The sequence below is a fragment of the Garra rufa genome, chromosome 10 (genome assembly GCF_049309525.1).
Source record: "Garra rufa chromosome 10, GarRuf1.0, whole genome shotgun sequence".
Lineage (NCBI taxonomy): Eukaryota > Metazoa > Chordata > Actinopteri > Cypriniformes > Cyprinidae > Garra > Garra rufa.
The window spans coordinates 6,836,166-6,857,158 of NC_133370.1; the positions used below are offsets into that span (position 1 = coordinate 6,836,166).

A 20,993-nucleotide genomic window follows, 5' to 3' on the forward strand; every position below is an offset into this window, starting at 1 on the left:
TTCATCATTGAGGATTTATTTAAAAAAGTTAAAAAATCTCGTCTCGTCTCGTGAAATAAGTGTCTCGTCACACCCCTAGTAAACATCTTTTATGTGAAGTAGCTTATTCAGTTCAGTACTAAATAAAAAATAACATGCATTTTGTACGATCCCTCTTATTTTGGTAAAATTATTAACATTTTGCACACAATTTTTCGTTAACTCTATGTACACTTTGTTTTGCAGGGCCCCAAAGGGACGCCCAGGCGGCACGGGAGTTCATCCTGAAGATGTTTGTGGATCTGAACCCCGACAGCGACAAGATCATCTACTCGCATTTCACCTGCGCCACCGACACGGAGAACATCCGCTTCGTGTTCGCGGCGGTGAAAGACACCATCCTGCAGCTAAACCTGAAGGAATACAACCTGGTGTGAGACACGCGACGAGTCCGACACATGAATCAGCATAGAACAGGCACCCACAGAGCGTGCGCACACCTACGTCCACACACCACACACACACACACACACACACACACACACATGCAACAAATACACTTTCAGAAACACACGGTTCTTTTGATTTCTCTTTCCCAGCTTCCAGAGTTTTTCTCTTTCTGTCCAGCGGAATCATAACGGACGTGTCCTGCTCATCATCCGTTTTTTTAGTCGTTTGCCAAAGTCTGTCCGCTAATCCCCGGCAGCTCTCGTCAAAGGCCTCTTTCCCTTTTATCAAATCTGAGCGCTGGAAAGTGACTCGGGTTTGACAAAGGGGCGTTAGACTCCGACTCGCCGCTCCGACGTTCACGTATTCCAAGGAAATGTTGGATTGGCGGAGCTACGATGATACGCTGGCCTGAAAAACTGGAAGTGACATTTCTTAACCTTTCCTGTGCTGTCACTCGCTCCAAATCACGTCATCTGCTCGGGAATTCTGCCTGGATGAATGGAAAAATGTGGTTTTCACAGCCCTGCAAAAAGACGAAAAAAAAGAAAAAAAAAAATCACGACATATTTACATACTTGTACATGGACACATGGACTAGTGCTGTGGTGCCGGAAGTTCCGAAACGGATCCTTCCGAGGATTCCGGCGGATTCTAGAATCCAGTGGATTCCAGCGGGGTTCCACTGACGGCGTGGAGAACCTTTCACTCGCAGAGATGATTCTCTCAACGAGGCTAGTCTTCAACTCGCATCGATGAATGTAAACTTCATGTGAGAGCGTCGCAAATGCAAAAAAAGAAAACGTCAAAAAATCCGAGAAAATTAAAAAAAAATGATAATGAACGAAAATAGTGTAAGAATGCCTATATAAGCAAAACGATACAAAGCACGCGAGGGAGAGATGAAACTAATTAAATCTGTGTATATTGCTGAGATGATCATTTTAAAAACTTTTTAATGATAAGTAACTATAGCTACTTCTACTGCTACCGAATATAAAGTAAATTATAACAGCAGTCGAATTAATAATGATGGGTAAGAGACAACGTTAAGGATTTTTAAATGTGCGCAAAACAGGATTCTACATTTGCGATAGGTATTGTTCTGCAGATTTCCACATTTAACGTTGAAAATGATCGCATTGCTTCCTTCCCCCACAGTTATGGTTTTAATTCGCAATCTAAAAGAGTAGTTTCGAAGTGCGCGATTATTTTTTTCACCATGAACAGATGCTTTATTAGTCGGAATCCAAGGGATTCGTCGCCATCTAGCGGCACGGATGCACACGATTCATTATTTGTTTACGCGGATTCTTTTCGTTCAGTTTTCATAGCGCAAGTTCGGTCGGCAATTTCAAGAATTTCGCACGAGTTCCGGTGGGATCGCGGGAGGACGGGGTTGGGGGGACAGGAAAGCATTTATGCGCTGAAGTTAATTGATTGTGTATATTTATATTTGTAAATACGTATACACATTATTGCTTATGTACAAAACGTCTGTGGTACACTATCTTTGGCAAAGAAAAAAAGAAAAAAAATCACTTTTTCGTAATTGTGTACGGTTCTGTTGGTTTTCTTATGAATTACAATATTATTGATACTGTGATTCTTCGTTTTAAGTTTAGATTTTTCTTTTTTGGTCACTATGAATACGTCAAATGATATACACGTAGCTGTATCTGACGGTAACGTGCGGAGGACGGACGTGATGGGATTCGAAAGCGATTGGAAACATCGGATAGAGAAAACGGCCTCCTCTATGGTGTGAATGTTATATAAGATAAAAATAAAAATATGATTTTTAAGCAAGAAAAAATTCATTAAATCATTTTATTTATATAATTTATGGACCAGATCTGAAGTTGTTGATAATTTGAATGCTATTGTTTCCTCTTTTCCTATTTGAAGCACTCCCATGTTATGAGACAGAAATAGGAGACTAGTGTCTGTACTGCTGTATAAACCTCCGTTATGGATACAATTATCAGCTTTTTTGTTTGTTTGTTTTACTTCACAATTTTATTTCTTTCCCCCCAAACACACAATATATTGTACTATAAATATTTTCCCTAACCACACTTTTTTTGATTTCCAAATGATGTTTAGGTGAAGTGCTTATAAAACAAACATAGGAAACGATGTACCATATGAAAATAGACAGCTTTTTATCTGTGATTGAAGATCTATTTGGTCGACGCTTGCAAGTAGTGACTTCTGATTTCATTTGGATTTGGTTATAAATTCACCGCTTGTTTCCTTCATTGTGTACGTGATGCACAAGTAGAAAAAAAAGTGTTCTTTTACAGTTGATATTTGATACACTTCCATTCATTTTCATCAAGGGCTACGAAAAACACGCCACATGAAAACCAGAAACGAACAGCTTAATGTGGGAGAAACGCGATCAGAAATGCAGCCATTCCACCAAAAACTCATGCATTATTCATTGTTTTATCACTTTTCCTGTCTTGCCACGGTCAAGCGAACTCCCAAACGCTTTCTTGATGGATATAAAACCTGACGTGTTATTTGTAAACCAAACCCGTGTAATTCAGTGTTTAAGTGGGGTTTGAAAAGTCACCATTTTGTAAATCCTGCAGTGTTTTCTTCGCCGTTCGTAGTGAGTTAGATTCGAAGAAACAAACCAAACTGAGCACTAAATCTTCTAAAACACCATCGTTTTGACTCTAAGGTGTTCAAATGGATCTTAGTCGAGTTTATGTCTCTGTAGCGATTGTAAGATCTCAATGGGCAAAAGAAAAAGCCACAGCTTGATTGTTCTTAATGCACTTTTGTTTTTGTTTTCTTTGTGCCACGAGGCAGCAGGCCAACCGTTCGAGCTACACATATCTATAAATGTGCCAGTCCCAAAAGTCTCGTATTCGACGTTCCCTCAAGAACCTCTACCTCTGTGAACCGTGAGACGTTTTTCGGGCATTTTAGGATGGGTAGTCACGTGACAAGCACACTTCTTTAGTCCGTAAGGCACAGTCAGTGAGGTTTAGAGGCCAAACTTTGTTCACCTATTAGATCTTGCCAACAACCTGCATGTATTTAAAAAATATTTCTCAGGCCAAAAAAAAAGGTTTGGCGAGTGGTGCATCAAAACAGCATCTGTATGCCTGTGGCTAGAATACACATATCAGTTATGAAGGCTTTGGCTGTTCTGGGTATAATTTAGGCTAATGAAAATGCATAAATGCTTGAGCAAAGCATTGCAAACTTGTCTTGTTGATAATCCTCAGTACTCAAGAGGGCGCTAGAGTTTTCTTCAGATACCTGTGCCATTAAACCAGATGTTATTATTCCTAAAAAAAAGGACAATTTCACTGTATTCGGCTTGAAAATGAATCCCATTCTCCAGGAGGATAAAATAAGGTCTCTTGCCTCTTAAGTTCGGTGTCTATTTTAGTTTTCATTCCATGTCGATTTGAGTGCTTGTAAAGATGAAGCTTGTTGACATGGAGTCAAATTGTCAGACTTTCTATGTAAACATGTTTACTGGTACGGTTAGGTGGACGTTCCCAATGAAATTTCTGCTCTTCATCCCCTGAAAGCTGTTCTGTCTAGGACCACTTGATCGTGTACATTTTATTTGGGTTTTCTCTCTCTCTGCTTCTTTGTACCCTTTTATTTTGTAATTATACCAAAATGTAAATGTTGTATAATATTGTGCGTGCCAATCCCCTTCTCTGAGACTGACTCATAACAAGTGCCAATTGTTGTCCAAATCACACGCGGATCGTGAAATTAGACACGGTCCCCTTTTAAAAATGAGTAAAACACTAAAGAGAGTAAATGGATTTACTTTGTATTTAAGTTTAAGATAAACTGCTGTTTTTTCTCTTTTCTTTTTCTTTTTTTCTTTTTTTTAAGGAATTGTAATTATTAAAGCATGTGCTCTTTGTCCAGGTGGGAGTTTTGGGGCTCAGACAAACATCGAAATCCTCCAGACGAGGAAAACATAGTGGAAATTTATTTTACGACATTTTCTCGCCATATTTTATTGTTGTTTTTATTTGTATTTGTTTCATTTCAACCACTGTTGCCTGAACCTCATTCAAACATGGAAATGATTTTCATAACCGCCTTCTAAAAAAAAACAAAAAACAAAAATTATAAAGTATCTGTTTTAAATTTAAATAAATTTGTTCCTATACTTGCTGATTGTCTTGTAACTTGTTTTCTTTTGCTGCAGATTGACTCTTTTCAAATGTTAAAAATCATATTTCTGTTTGAATTTTTAGCACAGAAGTGTTTGATAAATATAGTTTGTTTTTTGTCCAAAAGGGGGCATACAAACATTGCATAGAACATATCTAAACTATCTAAAGCTTAAAAACAAGTTATATTATCTCAAGATTATCTCTTCTTCAACATATATCTGTAATATCTCTGCTATTAGAGATGTTAATAAATAACATGTTCAATACAGTGGAAATGCTCCCATGGGTGCAGTTGCCAGTATTGCAGGTTGGAGTCGCTGTAAATTTACTGGGAACAAAAGCAGAGCAATTCCAACACCCTCCACCGAGGAAAAAAAAACACTTCCGGCCACTGTCATTTCATCCATTTGACATCTTAAAATGGGCCTCCTGAGCGCCACCTTAAATCCCGCATGCGTATGTACCAAGATACGAATCCTACTACGATAAAGGATCATCTCATTAATATTAATGACGCAACGTGACGTTCTCTCTGTACGCCTTTTGGGATTGGCTGCGAACGCTTCTAATTATTACTAAATTTCAACAGGATTAAACAGGTCCCATGGCTCTAGATGTAGAAAAAACGTATGTAAAGCTATTTAAAAATATCATTAATTAGTAATTGTGTAATATTAGTCAGAGTGTACTTGTATTTTTATGACAAAAAAAAAAGAAAAAAAGAAAATAAAAAAAAAATATATATATATATATATGTGTGTGTGTGTGTGTGTGTGTGTGTGTGTGTGTGTGTGTGTGTGTGTGTGTGTGTGTGTTGACAAAGAAGTGAGAAGCTAAATAAAACAATAAAACGATTTAATATTTAACATCGGAGACTCGGGAGCAAGCCAGAGCATTCATTGAATATTAATTAGATGATGTAAACGTACGCTCCCGGAAGGTTGCCAGGCAACGCGCGCACGACGTAATTAATATTCATGAGTAAAGCCGTTCCCGTAGTAGAATCCATAATTTGGCGTCTTGCATCACATGAGTCCGTCCATACGAGTCCTGAAGCGGCGGAAGAGGCATGATTTTCCAATCGCAGACTGTTCTTTCACCGCCTATAGACCGACAAACGCAAGTCTAGCGTACACACGATCAAATTTAGTCGTTTTTCTTAATTTCTCAAACGCATTTTGCTAGTTTCCTGCAGTATAAACTTACCTATTAGCTTTAGCCAGGTAGCTTGTATCTGGAGCAGTATGATCAGCCTGGCAGTGGATTAATCGGCCTGTTTCAACAAAGATTCATTTTTCTCCTGTGAAACCGCGATGTCACAAACTGTAGTGAAGATAGCCTGTTGTTTTTGTAATTCCCAAGGCAGAGCTGTCTAAAGTTGGTGCAGGTTTATAAAGCTGAACAAAATCCAGGAAAACTGGAGACACAGCCAGGAAATCTGTTCAGGAGAGCAGACTAAAGCCCTTTCTGCCTTCAAACTCGTCAGTTTAGACCAAACCTAGGCCGAACAAAGAGGACACCCATCCAACGCCGTTCCATTTCATCTACAGAAAGAGAATAAAGCACAAAAACAGGCTGATATGATGTTTCCACAAGCCAGGCACTCGGTAAGTGTCTTATTCTCCTTCATTTGTGCTGATTGTCATAGAGCAGGTGTTGTGGACATTGTATCACTTGCAGATTGGTGTATTTACAGATGATATCAGCACAAAAATACCATTTTATTTATAACTATAAAGTTTTGTGAACATGAACCCTGATAATACAGTTTTTTTACATGCACAATAGTAGTGCCATGTTTTTGGAAATGGTTCAGTGGTAAAACTGTTTTTTTGAGATGCACCATGGTAATACCATGTTTTTGGAAAGGGTACAATGGTAAAACTATCTTTTTTTGACATGCACCATGGTAATACCATGTTTTTGGAAAGGGTACAATGGTAAAACTATCTTTTTTTGACATGCACCATGGTAATACCATGTTTTTGGAAATAGTACAATGGTAAAACTGTTTTTTTTTTTTGGACTTGCAACAATACCAAGTTTTTGGGAATGGTTCTGTGGTAAAAGTATGTTTTTTGACATGCATCATGGTAATGCCATGTTTTAGGAAATGGTTCAGTGGTAAAACTATGTTTTTTTTTTTAAAGGAACCATGGTAATACCATGTTTTTTGGAAATGGTACAATGGTAGAACTATTTTTTTTACATGAACCATGGTAATACCATGTTTTTTGAAATGGTACAATTGTAAAACAATGTTTTTTGACATGCACCATGGTAATACCATGTTTTTGGAAATAGTACAATAGTAAAACAATGTTTTTTGACATGCACCATGGTAATACCATGTTTTTGGAAATAGTACAATAGTAAAACAATGTTTTTTGACATGCACCATGGTAATACCATGTTTTTGGAAACAGTACAATGGTAAAACTGTTTTTTTGGACTTGCAACATTACCAAGTTTTTGGGAATGGTTCTGTGGTAAAACTATGTTTTTTTTTGACATGCACCATGGTAATACCATGTTTTTGGAAATAGTACAATAGTAAAACAATGTTTTTTTGACATGCATCATGGTAATACCATGTTTTTGGAAATGGTTCAGTGGTAAAACTGTTTTTTTTTTTAGATACACCATGGTAATACCATGTTTTTGGAAATAGAACAATGGTAAAACAGTTTTTTTTGACATGTACCATGGTAATATCAAGTTTATGGAAGTGGTTCTGTGGTAGGTAAAACTCTGTGTGTGTGTTTGTGTGTGTGTGTGTGTGTGTGTGTGTGTGTGTGTTTTCTACATGCACCATGGTAATACCATGTTTTAGAAATGGTACAATGGTAAAACTATGTTGTTGTTTTTTACGTGAACCATGGTAATACCATGTTTTTTTGGAAAAGGTACAATGGTAAAACTACTTTTTGACATGCGCCATGGTAATACCAAGTTTATGGAAGTGGTTCTGTGGTAAAACTGTGTGTGTGCGTGCGTGCGTGTGCGTGCGTGTGTGTGCGTGCGTGCGTGCGTGTGCGTGTGTGTGTGTGTGTGTGTGTGTGTGTGTGTGTGTGTGTGTGTGTGTGTGTGTGTGTGTGTGTGTGTGTGAGTCCGTGTGTGCGTGTGTGCGTGTGTTTTCTACATGCACCATGGTAATACCATGTTTTAGAAATGGTACAATGGTAAAACAGTTTTTTTTACATGCATCATGGTAATACTAAGTTTATGGAAATGGTTCTGTGGTAAAACTGTTTTTTTTTTAAAGGAACCATGGTAATACCATGTTTTTTGGAAATGGTACAATGTTAGAACTATTTTTTTTACATGAACCATGGTAATACCATGTTTTTTGAAATGGTACAATTGTAAAACTATGTTTTTTTTTGACATGCACCATGGTAATACCATGTTTTTGGAAATAGTACAATGGTAAAACTGTTTTTTTGGACTTGCAACAATACCAAGTTTTTGGGAATGGTTCTGTGGTAAAAGTATGTTTTTTGACATGCATCATGGTAATACCATGTTTTTGGAAATGGTTCAGTGGTAAAACTATGTTTTTTTTAGATACACCATGGTAATACCATGTTTTTGGAAATAGAACAATGGTAAAACTGTTTTTTTTTTTTGACATGCACCATGGTAATACCAAGTTTATGGAAGTGGTTCTGTGGTAAAACTGTGTGCGTGCGTGCGTGTGTTTTCTACATGCACCATGGTAATACCATGTTGTAGAAATGGTACAATGGTAAAACAGTTTTTTGTTACATGCATCATGGTAATACTAAGTTTATGGAAATGGTTCTGTGGTAAAACTGTTTTTTTTTTTAAAGGAACCATGGTAATACCATGTTTTTTGGAAATGGTACAATGTTAGAACTATTTTTTTTTACATGAACCATGGTAATACCATGTTTTTTGAAATGGTACAATTGTAAAACTATGTTTTTTTTTGACATGCACCATGGTAATACCATGTTTTTGGAAATAGTACAATGGTAAAACTGTTTTTTTGGACTTGCAACAATACCAAGTTTTTGGGAATGGTTCTGTGGTAAAAGTATGTTTTTTGACATGCATCATGGTAATACCATGTTTTTGGAAATGGTTCAGTGGTAAAACTATGGTTTTTTTAGATACACCATGGTAATACCATGTTTTTGGAAATAGAACAATGGTAAAACTGTTTTTTTTTTTTGACATGCACCATGGTAATACCAAGTTTATGGAAGTGGTTCTGTGGTAAAACTGTGTGCGTGCGTGCGTGTGTTTTCTACATGCACCATGGTAATACCATGTTGTAGAAATGGTACAATGGTAAAACAGTTTTTTGTTACATGCATCATGGTAATACTAAGTTTATGGAAATGGTTCTATGGTAAAACTATGTTTTTTTTAAAGGAACCATGGTAATACCATGTTTTTTGGAAATGGTACAATGGTAGAACTATTTTTTTTACATGAACCATGGTAATACCATGTTTTTTGAAATGGTACAATTGTAAAACTGTTTTTTTGACATGCACCATGGTAATACCATGTTTTTGGAAATAGTACAATAGTAAAACAATGTCTTTTGACATGCAGCATGGTAATACCATGTTTTTGGAAATGGTTCTGTGGTAAAACTATGTTTTTATTGACATGCACCATGGTAATACCTTGTTTTTGAAAATGGTACAATGGTAAAGCTATGGTTTTTGACATGCACCATAGTAATACCGTGTTTTTGGAAATGGTAAAATGGTTTTTGATGTGCACCATGGTAATACCATGTTTTTGCAAAAAGTACAATGGTAAAGCTATGTTGTTGTTTTTTTACATAAAACACATGGTAATACCAAGTTTTTGGAAATGGTACAATGGTAAAACTGTCTTTTTTATATGACCATAGTAATACCATGTTTTTGGAAAAGGTGCAATGGTAAAACTGTCTTTTTTTTAGCATGCACCATGGTAATACCATGTTTTTGGAAAAGGTGCAATGGTAAAACTTTTTTTTTTTTTTTTTTTTAGCATGCACCATGGTAATACCATCGTTTTTTAATCCCCTTACAAAAATGCATTTTGGCAGTACCATGGTACAGTGATGGTATCAGATGTATACTTGTGGAATTCATGTTTTTTTTTTTAAATATGCTAATTATACAGTGTTATGGTCTTGCCATTTGTACCACCACAGTATGTTTTGTCATCTTGAGCTTTTCTGTTGTACCTTTCATATAAATGACAACAATTATTTATATATAAAAAACTCATGCCATGTGCTGCACCATAGTACTAATAGTTCTAAAAATGTGCATGAAGCATACTGTTTGAATACACTGTCAAAAAAAGTCTCAGAAAACATCGATTTACTAATATTTCTCAATGCAGTGTAATTCATTCCATTGGTAAATGTTAATTTATACAGGATGTTTGCATCTAAATTTGCATCAAAGTTAACCTCAGAGACATTAGTCATTGTTTTTGTATATGAAATAATTTTGCATTGCTGTTTCATTGCATTGGCCTCTTAATGTTTCTTTCTTGCTCTCTGGCAGTTTTCTGTCACATGTTTGGTGTTTATCTCATGGTTCAGATGTCAGGTTTGCAGGTAGCATGTCTAAATGATAGCGTTTCTGAATGCACTCTGGTTTAGGTAGGGTTGGAGTTGCTTGTTTGCACACCAGTTGCCTGGTTCCCTCCCTGTAGAGGCTTAATTGTGTCGTTTCCATGAATTGTTCCTGTGCACACAGTGGGCAGCTTGTGTTAATGAGTCCCCAGTCATTATTTTGTTTGCACTCAAGCCTAATTGCCTTTTCCCCCCGTGCACGCAGACGTATGTGAACACACAAACACGGGAATGCTAAATGAAAACCTCACAAGTGGATGGATTTGGGGGTTTCTTTAATTTAGGCCTTTTTGCTATTCACAGAGGAGATTTAGGAGAACATTTTGCTTGGGAGGTGTGTGAGGAAGACACTTGAACTAATGAAATTGAAATTTGATTTTGAGAAACGTCCTTCTCGAGTCCTGCATTTTGGTATTATATTTTATTACACTATTTGTATTATACATATTATATTTTTAGTTATTTAAAATAACTGTTTTCTATTTCAATATATTTTAATTTATTTCTGTGATCTAAGCAAAATTTTCAGCATCATTACTCCAGTCTTCAGTGTCACATGATCCTTTAGAAATCATTCTAATATGCTGATTTGCTGTTCAAGAAACATTTATCATCATTATCAATATTTAAAATAGTTAAGTACATTTTTCAGGATTATTTAATGAATAGAAAGATCCAAAGGTCAGCATTTATATGAAATACTTTTATTTAGCAAGGATGCTTTAAATTGGTCAAAAGTGATGATAAAGACATTTATAATGTTACAAAAGATTTCTGTCTCAGATAAATGCTATTCTTCTGAACTTTCTATTCATCAAAGAAACCTGAAAAATTCTACTCAGCTGTTTTTAACAATAATAACAATAAGACACTTTTTTTTTTAAGCAAATCAGAATATTAGAATGATTTCTGAAGGATCATGTGACTGAAGTAATGATGCTAAAAAATTAAGCTTTGAAATCACAGGAAGAAATTACATTTAAAAATTTATTTTAATAGACAACAGTTATTATAAATGGTAAAAATATTTCAAAATTTTCCTGTTTACTTTGGATCAAACAAATGCAGGCTTGATGAGCAGAAGAGACTTAATAAAAATATATTATAAATCAAATATATTCTTAAAATATGCTCTTATATTAAATCTCGGGTGTCTTAAAATAACAGATTAATACCTCAACAGACAAAGCTGATCGTGTTAAAGTCATCTTTTTGACATGTCTTATCGCCTCTGATGAATTCTTAAGTACACTGACCAAACTTTGATCTTAAACCTCTGAAATTTCAGCAGAAGTGGGAATCAGCCGGAGATTAACTGCGGGATCCCAAATCTTGGATTAGGAGTTACAGCCGACAGTTCCGTTTAATCTTAGCCTCAAAGATTTACTGTTCTCTGGAATCCAGGATCTTTGAGATCAGTTTGACTTATCAAACCTCTAAAGTTGTTTAGAAACAAACTTTTGGTCGGTAGATTTAATAACCTGTTGTGGGACAAATCCATCACAGAACTAGGAAGAAAAGAATATTTTGCTGCAAACAGCTGCACTTGTGCTTGCAGTCAGGATTGAGAATGAAAAGCATGTAATTCTGAATCAAGTGTTTGTGAAACCATTGCTCTTAATCCAATCGTTGGTCCTTTTCGGCTTCCTTTTCGGTCATCAGTCAGGCCCATGGATGATGGGGAGGGATTACTGCTTCAGATGGGTTTGGTGACCGTAAGCAGCTCTTCGTCAGATTTTGTTGACCATCGTCTTCCTCTGTTTATCCGAACTCTTCAACTCAGCGGAGATGGACAAAACCGCATTTCTCAGAATTCAGCAGCCATTTTGTGCTGAGATGACACTTTTTGTAATTGTTTTGTCTGTTAGGAGCACCCAAACATTCATAAAGTCTAAACAATGACCATTCCAATTGAAACCAACTAGTTTTTGCTTCTGCTTTACCTGCGGTTATGTGAAGTGAAGCACTTAGTGTTGGGGGTTTGTTCAAGTCTCTGACCCAGAGTTTGAGCAATAATAAACAGTGATGCTTGACTTGGCAAACACTACAAGGATTTTACAGTCTGGTGCCATAGAGAACCTGCTTAACTTCCACAAAGAACCTTTTATGGGCCATTCTACAGAAAGTCAGAGTTGGAAACGTCTTGAAAAAAATGTCTTTTTCCACAAATTATGTATGCAAATTGTATAATAGGGTCATTCTGTGTCCCCCCTGCTTAAATTTTTGATTTAGCTAATATTTATTCTGAAGAAAGATAGACATGTTTAGTGATGAAAGCCAAAATATTAAATGTCATGGATGAATATTCACTGAGTAATCCACTGTTTTGTAGAGGGAGGTCAAAATGGCAAATTTCACCTTAAAAGTAAAAATGACTTCAACAAGATACAATTCTAATTTCAACATTGTTTCTTCTTCAGACATTGTTCTTTAAATAAAATAGCATCAACATTTGGTTTTCGACCACTGAAAATGGCTAATATTCAACAATCTGGACATGGAACTTCATTGAGATGACCATATCTCTCTGACTGAATCATGTAGGGTCTTGAAAATTGAGATTTTAAAAGAAAAGTCCATTAAGAACTAAAATCTAAAATCATATTGTGATATATTTAATACTTCTTGAGTTACAGGCACTCAAACTTTGGAAAAATAATATTTATGGCACTCAGACTGGCATGTTCAACGCAGTTGTCTTGACAGAAAGAAACAAGATACATCTCTAGTTTTAACATTATTTGTTCTTTAGACATTCCTTTTTAATAGAAAATAAGTATCGCATTTTTTCAAACCGACCCACATTTGGTTTTTGACCACTGAAAATGTGTACATTTTAACGATTTACTCCTGGAGCCATATTGAAATTCCAATATTTCTGGAACTGAATCTCATAGGGCAAAAATAAAGATGCCAAAAGGAAAGTTAAGACCCAATATCTAAAAGGGCAGTAAGATATCTTTAAAACTTTTTGAGTTACAGGCATGCAAACTTTGGAGAAAAACTTAAAGTGCAGTTTCCCCGTTTCTGAATGGTCACCATTGGCACATAATGCAACAAAGATTGCTAAAGTCAGCATATTTTACTAATATAACTGCCAATCTCTGTGTAAAAATAAGATAATGATGCTTTCATCTTTCAGAAGTCATTTTTACCCCCTGTAAGTTTTGGAATATTTGTCCTCTCCCCAAATTTGTCACTACCAAAACATTATTATATATTATATCATTTTTTAAATAGTGTTTTTCATAGTTTCATAATTTTCAGGGGAAAAAAAGAAAAGGAAAAAAATTAGTGGTGGGCCGTTATCGGCGTTAACGTGAGACTCTTATCGGGTGATTAAAAAAAAATCGCCGTTAATCTATTCTCAAAGTTGGGTTGGGAGCTGGGTCTAAACTACGTAAGCTATGATGACTTTCACCTTGATTTTTTGACGTATGACGTATACCTAGTCGAATTGCACTGTAGGGGGCGAGAACGAGTCTTCAACTTCTGTGAAATTACCACATCAAATGAGACGTGCAAAGTCTGCAAACATGGATGCAGTTATGAAGCCGCTTCAGGGCAGGTGCGTTGCTAGACCCTTTATACTGGGGCACGTGCCCCAGTGAAAATCTGCTGTGCCCCAGTAAAATCTCAAGTTTGAGTTATAATTTACTTTGATAATCCCGAAATAAAGACATTAAACTATATGCAACAACTGAATTGACGCTTCTAAAAGCAACGCAGTTTAATGGAAGACTATGCACGCAGAAATCCATGTCTGTGTATTTAACGGCAACGCGCACGTCGTGCAGCCTTTTGCGCAGAAGTACTTGGTTACACAAGTTTGTATAGGTAATTATGTTGTAAATGCAATTGTCAAACGGTTTGTGATGCATTTTGGAAACAGGAAATGAGCGCCTGGTCTAATGCGCCACCTGGCCCGTTCTCGAAGACTTACTTTTAGTCATTATTTGGGTAGCACACATATTCTGAAAATGCCTTCAGCAGAATTCAAATTAGCCATTTTAATCTAGATTAAAAAAATTAATCTATGCCCACTCCTAAAAAAAAAAATATATATATATATATAATTTTTTTTTTTTTTTAGGGGTGGGTATAGTATAATGCAAAAATTGTTTTAATATAAGTTTCATTAGTTTGGGACAGACACTTCTTAATTAAATGTACCCACTAAGTGATGATATTATCTAAATAAAGCTTGGTAACATTTTAAATATTATTGTGAGTTTCAATAGATAATAAAATGATCTTAATAAACATGTAAGAACTTAATACTTAAATGCTTTTTAAATGTGTTTTTTGGTTGTGGGACAGCAGTTTGCACCAGTTCTGTAGAATGGCCCTCATACTCTTTAGAAAAAAAACATCAAAATACTGGTGCATTAAAGAAACCAGAAACCAAAACAGTGATCTGAAGAACCTATAAACCTATAACGAATCATCTGAAGCTTTAGAAGTATCCAAAGACCCATATACCATCTCAACGTTCCGTGGCTGTTTTAATATCCGTTATCCGTTGTGTGATGATTCATCAGGAAATTCTCAGAAAGGCTGATCAGTTGCCAGCTTCTTGGAAATCGGACATGAGTGAATCGTGTTCTTTCAGCTCGTTCTTATGGTGTTATGACTGAGCCAGTAGAGACGTGATTGATGCTGTTCTCAGCTCATGTTATGAGCATGACTGTTACATTTTGCTTCAGAATCCTGTTAGAAAGCCAGCGTTTAGCAGGAATGAGTGTGTGAGATGCGTGTTTATACAGGAGCTTGTGTGTGTCACATCTCTCTCTTCACATGTCTTTGTTTATATAGTGGTGTTTGTTTGCTAAAGTCAGCATGACTGGTATTATTGGTCATACATGAGTTAATGTAGTGCTGGGCGATATGGAAAATTCATATATCACGATATGGATTATTTTATATCACGATATACCACAATAAAGTACGTTTTCAGTTATTCTCTGAAAAGTTTGACAAAAATATCATTGCATACTTTTTTTTGCAACTTTATTTTGAAGTGACATTTAACTGAGCTGTCACAAATGAGAAAAATACATTTTAGTGCAGCAAAATAAATGTATCAAATGACAACAGATGTGGTGGAGGTAGAGCTACAGTAGCCTTCACATTTTTTGTATCCACATCATAGTCATTTAAATAGTATTATCAAAATAAACTCAATTTTTTTTTTCAAGTGCACAACCATTTCAAATTTCTGAGCAGAAAAGCACTCAATTATAAAAAATAAACAAAACCTTTTTCAACCTTGTAGTGCAAAGTTTGCAAACCAAAATAAAGTATCAAAAGAAAATATCAGAGTTGGACATAACACTGTTTAAGGCATTAGCCATGAATAAAAGTGCAAACATAAAAGGCTACTTTGTAAAAGTAGAAAAAATGTCTCTGTCAAATTTATAGGTTGAGTGCGAGGAAGACAAGTTGGTCAACTGTGTTTGGCTTAAGACATGACCTCTTACATGTGATGTTCCCACTCGCACTGAAGGCCCTTTCAGATGAAGAACTAGTAGCGGGAATACTTCTTGGTACTACTTATAGTACTAGACACAATTTTCTATGAAATATTTACCTTTTGATTGTTGAGCGTTATTAACTGTTGAATGAATGCTGACGCGGGACAAAATGCCCAATTTCCCAACACGTTGAACTGAGCAATGCCATTGTACCATTATAATAGGCTACTTTAAACGCATATAGCTCAGTAATGTCAGCTTTACGTATTTTCTGAGAGGGGGTGGGATTTTTGTTGGGAAAGTCGGGGGAGAGACGCACACTTCGATTAGACTGGATAAACACATGCAGCATCTTAACTGTTAAGAAAATGGTATTCCTAATAAATGTCTCGAATATTTTGATTATGTCCAATGCTTCTCTTTCTTTTTGGAATTATTAGACACATTTCACTGTCTTTTCAAATGCCTAGGTCTGTTTAATTTCCTTAATTATCAAATGTAGCACTATTTTTAAACGTTTATTCGAGCAATAATATATAAATCATCTCATGTATATGCTTGTTTAAAACCAGGGATTAAAAACGAATTCCAAGTAAAAACGGTATTTTTTTTCTTTACATTTCCAGACAGCGAAACGAACGAAATTAAGCATTACTTAATAAATTCAAGACACTATAATTTCTTTATTCCTTTGATACAACTATTATAGCTATACAATTAATATATATATAAAATAATTTTGTCATATTTGTGATTCCTGAATTTACAGTATATATGAAACTTTGTTTTGAAGTGCATTCGTTATGTTTGTATAAGAAAATTTGTTAATCTAGCCTAATAAATTGATTAAATATTCTTGATAATTTTTTTAGAAGTTAAAAGTTAAGAAAAAATGAATTAGTTTGTAGTCTATATATATTTAAGGCTATAAGCTAATCTTTTTCTTAACTTTTATTACACTGTAGATTGGAATAAAATAATTCTTGATCATATTTAACATCGGAGAATCGCTGAAAACAAAACTATTTAAATCTGTATAAAGGAAAGACAAAATAAATTACAAGAACAATCTGTATTTTTCTTGTAATCAAGAACGTTTCTTTTGATAAAATTACCTAATTAATGCCGAATGATCTCCACCGCATTGCCGCATATAATCGCTGGTGTCAGTCGCAAATATTAAACATGCGGGTCAGGAAGCGGGTTGGGTACCATTTTTTCTCTCTCTTTTTTTGCGGTCCGAGTTGCGGGCGGGTTAGTTGAGAACGTCGGTCGAGTTCGGGTTGTTTATACATTGACCCGTGCATCACTGATAGCTAGCTTGATAGAGATGGATCACTCAAATCAGAAAGAATGTAAAGGCTGTGATGACGGCAATAGACATGAGCGGTAAATTATAGTTCACAAGGAATTAGTTTGTTCCTTCTAGATACTGAATATTTTTAGGTGAAAGCATGATTTAAACAGGTACAATACTAATTCACACGCAATCGCTCTGTTAATACATTAAAACAAATGTAATTGTATCCGATTTCGATCCGATTTCAAGAATACTCTGTAGAGTATGCATTGCATAGCGACAAGACATTATCATACATTTGTCATAGCCTATTTAATGCAATATTTTCTTTAGTAATTGATAAAATTAGGTTAGAAACGATAGAAGTGAAATAGGACGATAGACACTTTTCTATCGTCCCCACGATATATATCGTCATGTCGCCCAGCACTAAGTTAATGATTTGAACTAAGACGGCAAGATTTGAAGTTTTTTCTGGTCAAAATTGAAAAATAAATAAAAAGCTCAGAGTGTACTGTGCTTGTTTGTAACTCAGCAACATCCGGGCAAACTTTTTGTGAGTATTATTGCTCAATATAATAAATATTATTATTATTATTATTATTATTATTATTATTATTATTAAATATTTAACTGCAATGCGGAATCACGGAATCCAGTCATAAAAACGCAATTTACTGTATAACACAGAATTTTGGATAAATGCTAGAGCTGCAAAATGATTATTCGCGATTAATCGATTCAAAGTAAAACTTTGTTTACATACTGTGTGTGTACACACACACATATATATATATATATTAAGGAAAGGAAAAATATGTAAATAAATAAAATAAAAATAAATTATTTTTTAATTATTGAATTATTCAATATTATGCTTTTAATTATTATTTACCATTAGGTCTAGAAAAATGGAAAAAAAATAAGTAGATAAATAAATAAATAAATAAAACTAATTTCATATGGCCTTACAACAAACTTTTTAATACATCACTTTGTATTAATAATAAGCTAATTAATAAGTAATAGTTTTATTTTACTATTTACTCATTTTATTTTTTGTCATATGTTAATTTAAAAAAACTTGTATAATTTTTTGTATTTTTTTTATATACTGAGTTTAATATTGTAAGTTTAATTATTTCAATTAATTGGAAATGGGTTTTGATTAATGCAATTTAATTTAACCATTAAAACAGAGTCTAGAAAAATTTAAACTAAAAAAAAAATAATAATAATAAGAAGAAATAAAATTGAATTTGGGAAAAAAATAAAATGGATTTCATATGGCCCCAAAAAATCTGTCAGCATGAAAAATCACTTACTATTAATAATAAAGAAAATAATAAATAATAATTTTATTTAACTATTTCCTTTTTTTGTATAATTGTTATAATTTGTTATTTTTGTGTTTTTATTTTATTTTAATTTTTTTGTAACTCTTATGTTAGCCTATTTCAACGTTTTTGCCATGAAGATAGCCTTAGATGCTGACATGGCAATAAAAGATAAATAACTAATAACTAATAGTTTTCTCTTAAAAAAAAAAAAAAAAAAAAGCACAGTGCTTTTTGCTGGAATGTGCTTATTTATTACTAAATATTTTATTCATTCATTCACTCACTGCCTTTGGAATTTGACAACTGCATGAAGCCAAATTGCGATTTTGTTTTTATTTTGCGATTTCAGTTTAATTAACTGTGCTGCTCAATTTAAACAAACATTTGGTCCTGTTGCTCACCTTGTGGTACATGAATGTTAATTCAAATCATGGTTTTGTCTAAAGTTCTGACTTTATGGTTAGTTTTTTCTATTTACGTACAATTTTGCCATGCAAACTATTACAACTTCTTGTATAATATCATAGTAGGGCTGGGCGATATGACCAAAATTTAATTTCACGGTATGAGAAATTTTATTTCACGGTAACGATATCTTTCACAATATAGTTTTTTTATATAGGTAGTTATTCCAGAAAATGTACAAAAGGGCTTTATATAATAAATAAGCTTGAATATTTAGGAAAAGGACTTGATCTTATTTGATTATTTAGTTTTTTATTTTTAACCTTATAAATATAGTAAACAAAATATGACTTTATATGAACAACAATTCCACTGTATTTCACAGCTTGATGTGGACAGAACTTATTATTGTAAACTTTTCTTAATGACGAGTTCCTCCTCCTTTTCAGGATTTTTCCTTTTCCATGTTTTTACAACCTCCCAGCGTATCCTTCAGTCTTGCATTCAACGGTTTGACCAGTCTCAGCCTCACACTTATTTACATTTCGCGGTATACACAGAATAAAAAATTCTTTTACGGTACACATTTCATTCCGCGGTAACGATATATACCGCCATACCGCCCAGCCCTATATCATAGTGATTTCTTTTGACTTTGACCAGTGAACAGTACCCTAAAATGTGCATAGCATCTTACACTCACCTTTCCAACCACATAGAACCACCTTGGCAACCACATCGAACATTGTAACAACCACTTTCTCAACATTTCATCAACATTCTAAACACTGTAACAACTGCATAGCAACACCTTAGCAACCACCCTCATAGTTGTGGCAGTTCTTTGTTTACAAGCAAAAATTCTAAATTTCCTTTTAAAATTGTATCTATTTTTAAATGTTTTTTTTTCCTGTGTTACTGTTGAGTATGAGACTCTCTCTTTCTCTCTCAGACAAACGCGCACACACACACACACACACACACACACACACACTCAGAGCAGTCTGGGTTCATTATGTGTGTATTGTGTTGTGAGGGTGGACAAGGGGTCTGGAAGACATTATTAAGGACAACTGAATTAACAAGACCCCCCTCTCACTACAACACCCCCAACAGAGAGAGAGGTTAATCCCTCCGGCGCGCACACACACACACACACACACACACACACACACACGTACGCTTTAATATTCTCTGAAATAATCACACACACACATACACACTCACTTTTGGCTGTTAACTGCGTGTACAACCGCCGCCACCACCACACCCCGCCACTGCCGCTGCTGCTAATGTGTTTGTGAGCCACTGAAAGATCAGTCATACTGTGAAAACACACACACACACACACACACACACACATTTCTATATATGCTTGCACACATGAACTGGAGTGTAATTGCGAGATGGTTTTTGTCTGCGGTGCTCAACCTTCCCCCGAAACATCTCACTTCCTGTGCTACTAAAACACACACACACACACCCGCCGCAATTCAGAGACAAAAAAGCAGATAAGGGCCCGAGGGCTGTAAGTGTGTGTGTGTGCGCAGCAGATGTCTGGGTCACTCAGGCCAAAGTCCCTCATTAGCATCACAAAGGGGGCAACAGCAGAGCCTTTAGCCCCGACAGCCGCCAGAGGAGAGAAAGATTTGATTTATGTATTTTTTTGTGTGTGTGTTATATTTTAGATGCTTTGTTTCTGTGATAATTTTTTCACTTTTTAAATTTATTTTTAATGTTTTATAGAGGCTTTTTGTTTGTTTTGTTTTATTATAGAGGATTTATTTGTTTATTTTTATTTCTGTTTAATTGTAGAGACTTTGTTTGTTTGTTTTTTCTGTTTCATTCTAGAGGCTTTTTTATTTCTCTTGTATTCTAGAGACTTTGTTTTATTTGTTTTCAATTTAATTTTTTATTTTAGAAGCTTTATTTGATTTTTTTTTTAAATATATTTTATTTCTGTTTTATTCCAGAGGCTTTTTTCTGTTTCATTCTAGAGACGGTTTTATTAAAAAAAAGCCTTTTTTCATTTTTAAATTTTTGTTTTATTCTAGAGTTTTTATTTGAATTTTTAAAAATCTTTTTTTTATTACAGAGGCTTTATTATTTTTATTTTTAATTTCTGTTTTATTCTAGAGATTTATTTATTTTAATGTAATTTTTTTTATTTCTGTTTCATTCTAAAGGCTTTATTATATTTATTCTAGATGCTTTTTTATTCCTGTTTCATTCTAGAGACTTTGTTTTATTTATTTTAATTTAATTTTT

At 34.6% G+C, this 20,993-nt stretch overlaps 2 protein-coding genes across 3 annotated transcripts in view; both read left to right on the forward strand.

The window, feature by feature from the left end:
• The window catches only part of gna11b (guanine nucleotide binding protein (G protein), alpha 11b (Gq class)), a 48,322-nt gene extending 43,731 nt beyond the window's left edge, over positions 1–4,591 (forward strand). Inside the window, exon 7 of the mRNA XM_073849569.1 lies at positions 226–4,591. Coding sequence (XP_073705670.1) covers positions 226–416 — 191 coding nt within the window. The 3' untranslated portion in view covers positions 417–4,591. The remainder of the gene's footprint in view (positions 1–225) is intronic.
• A 1,033-nt stretch (positions 4,592–5,624) lies between these two features.
• chico overlaps positions 5,625–20,993 on the forward strand; it is a 30,655-nt gene continuing 15,286 nt past the window's right edge. For both annotated transcript variants that reach the window (XM_073848912.1, XM_073848913.1), the window contains exon 1: positions 5,625–6,199. In XM_073848912.1, the coding sequence (XP_073705013.1) occupies positions 6,173–6,199 (27 nt within the window). In that variant the 5' untranslated portion in view covers positions 5,625–6,172. The remainder of the gene's footprint in view (positions 6,200–20,993) is intronic.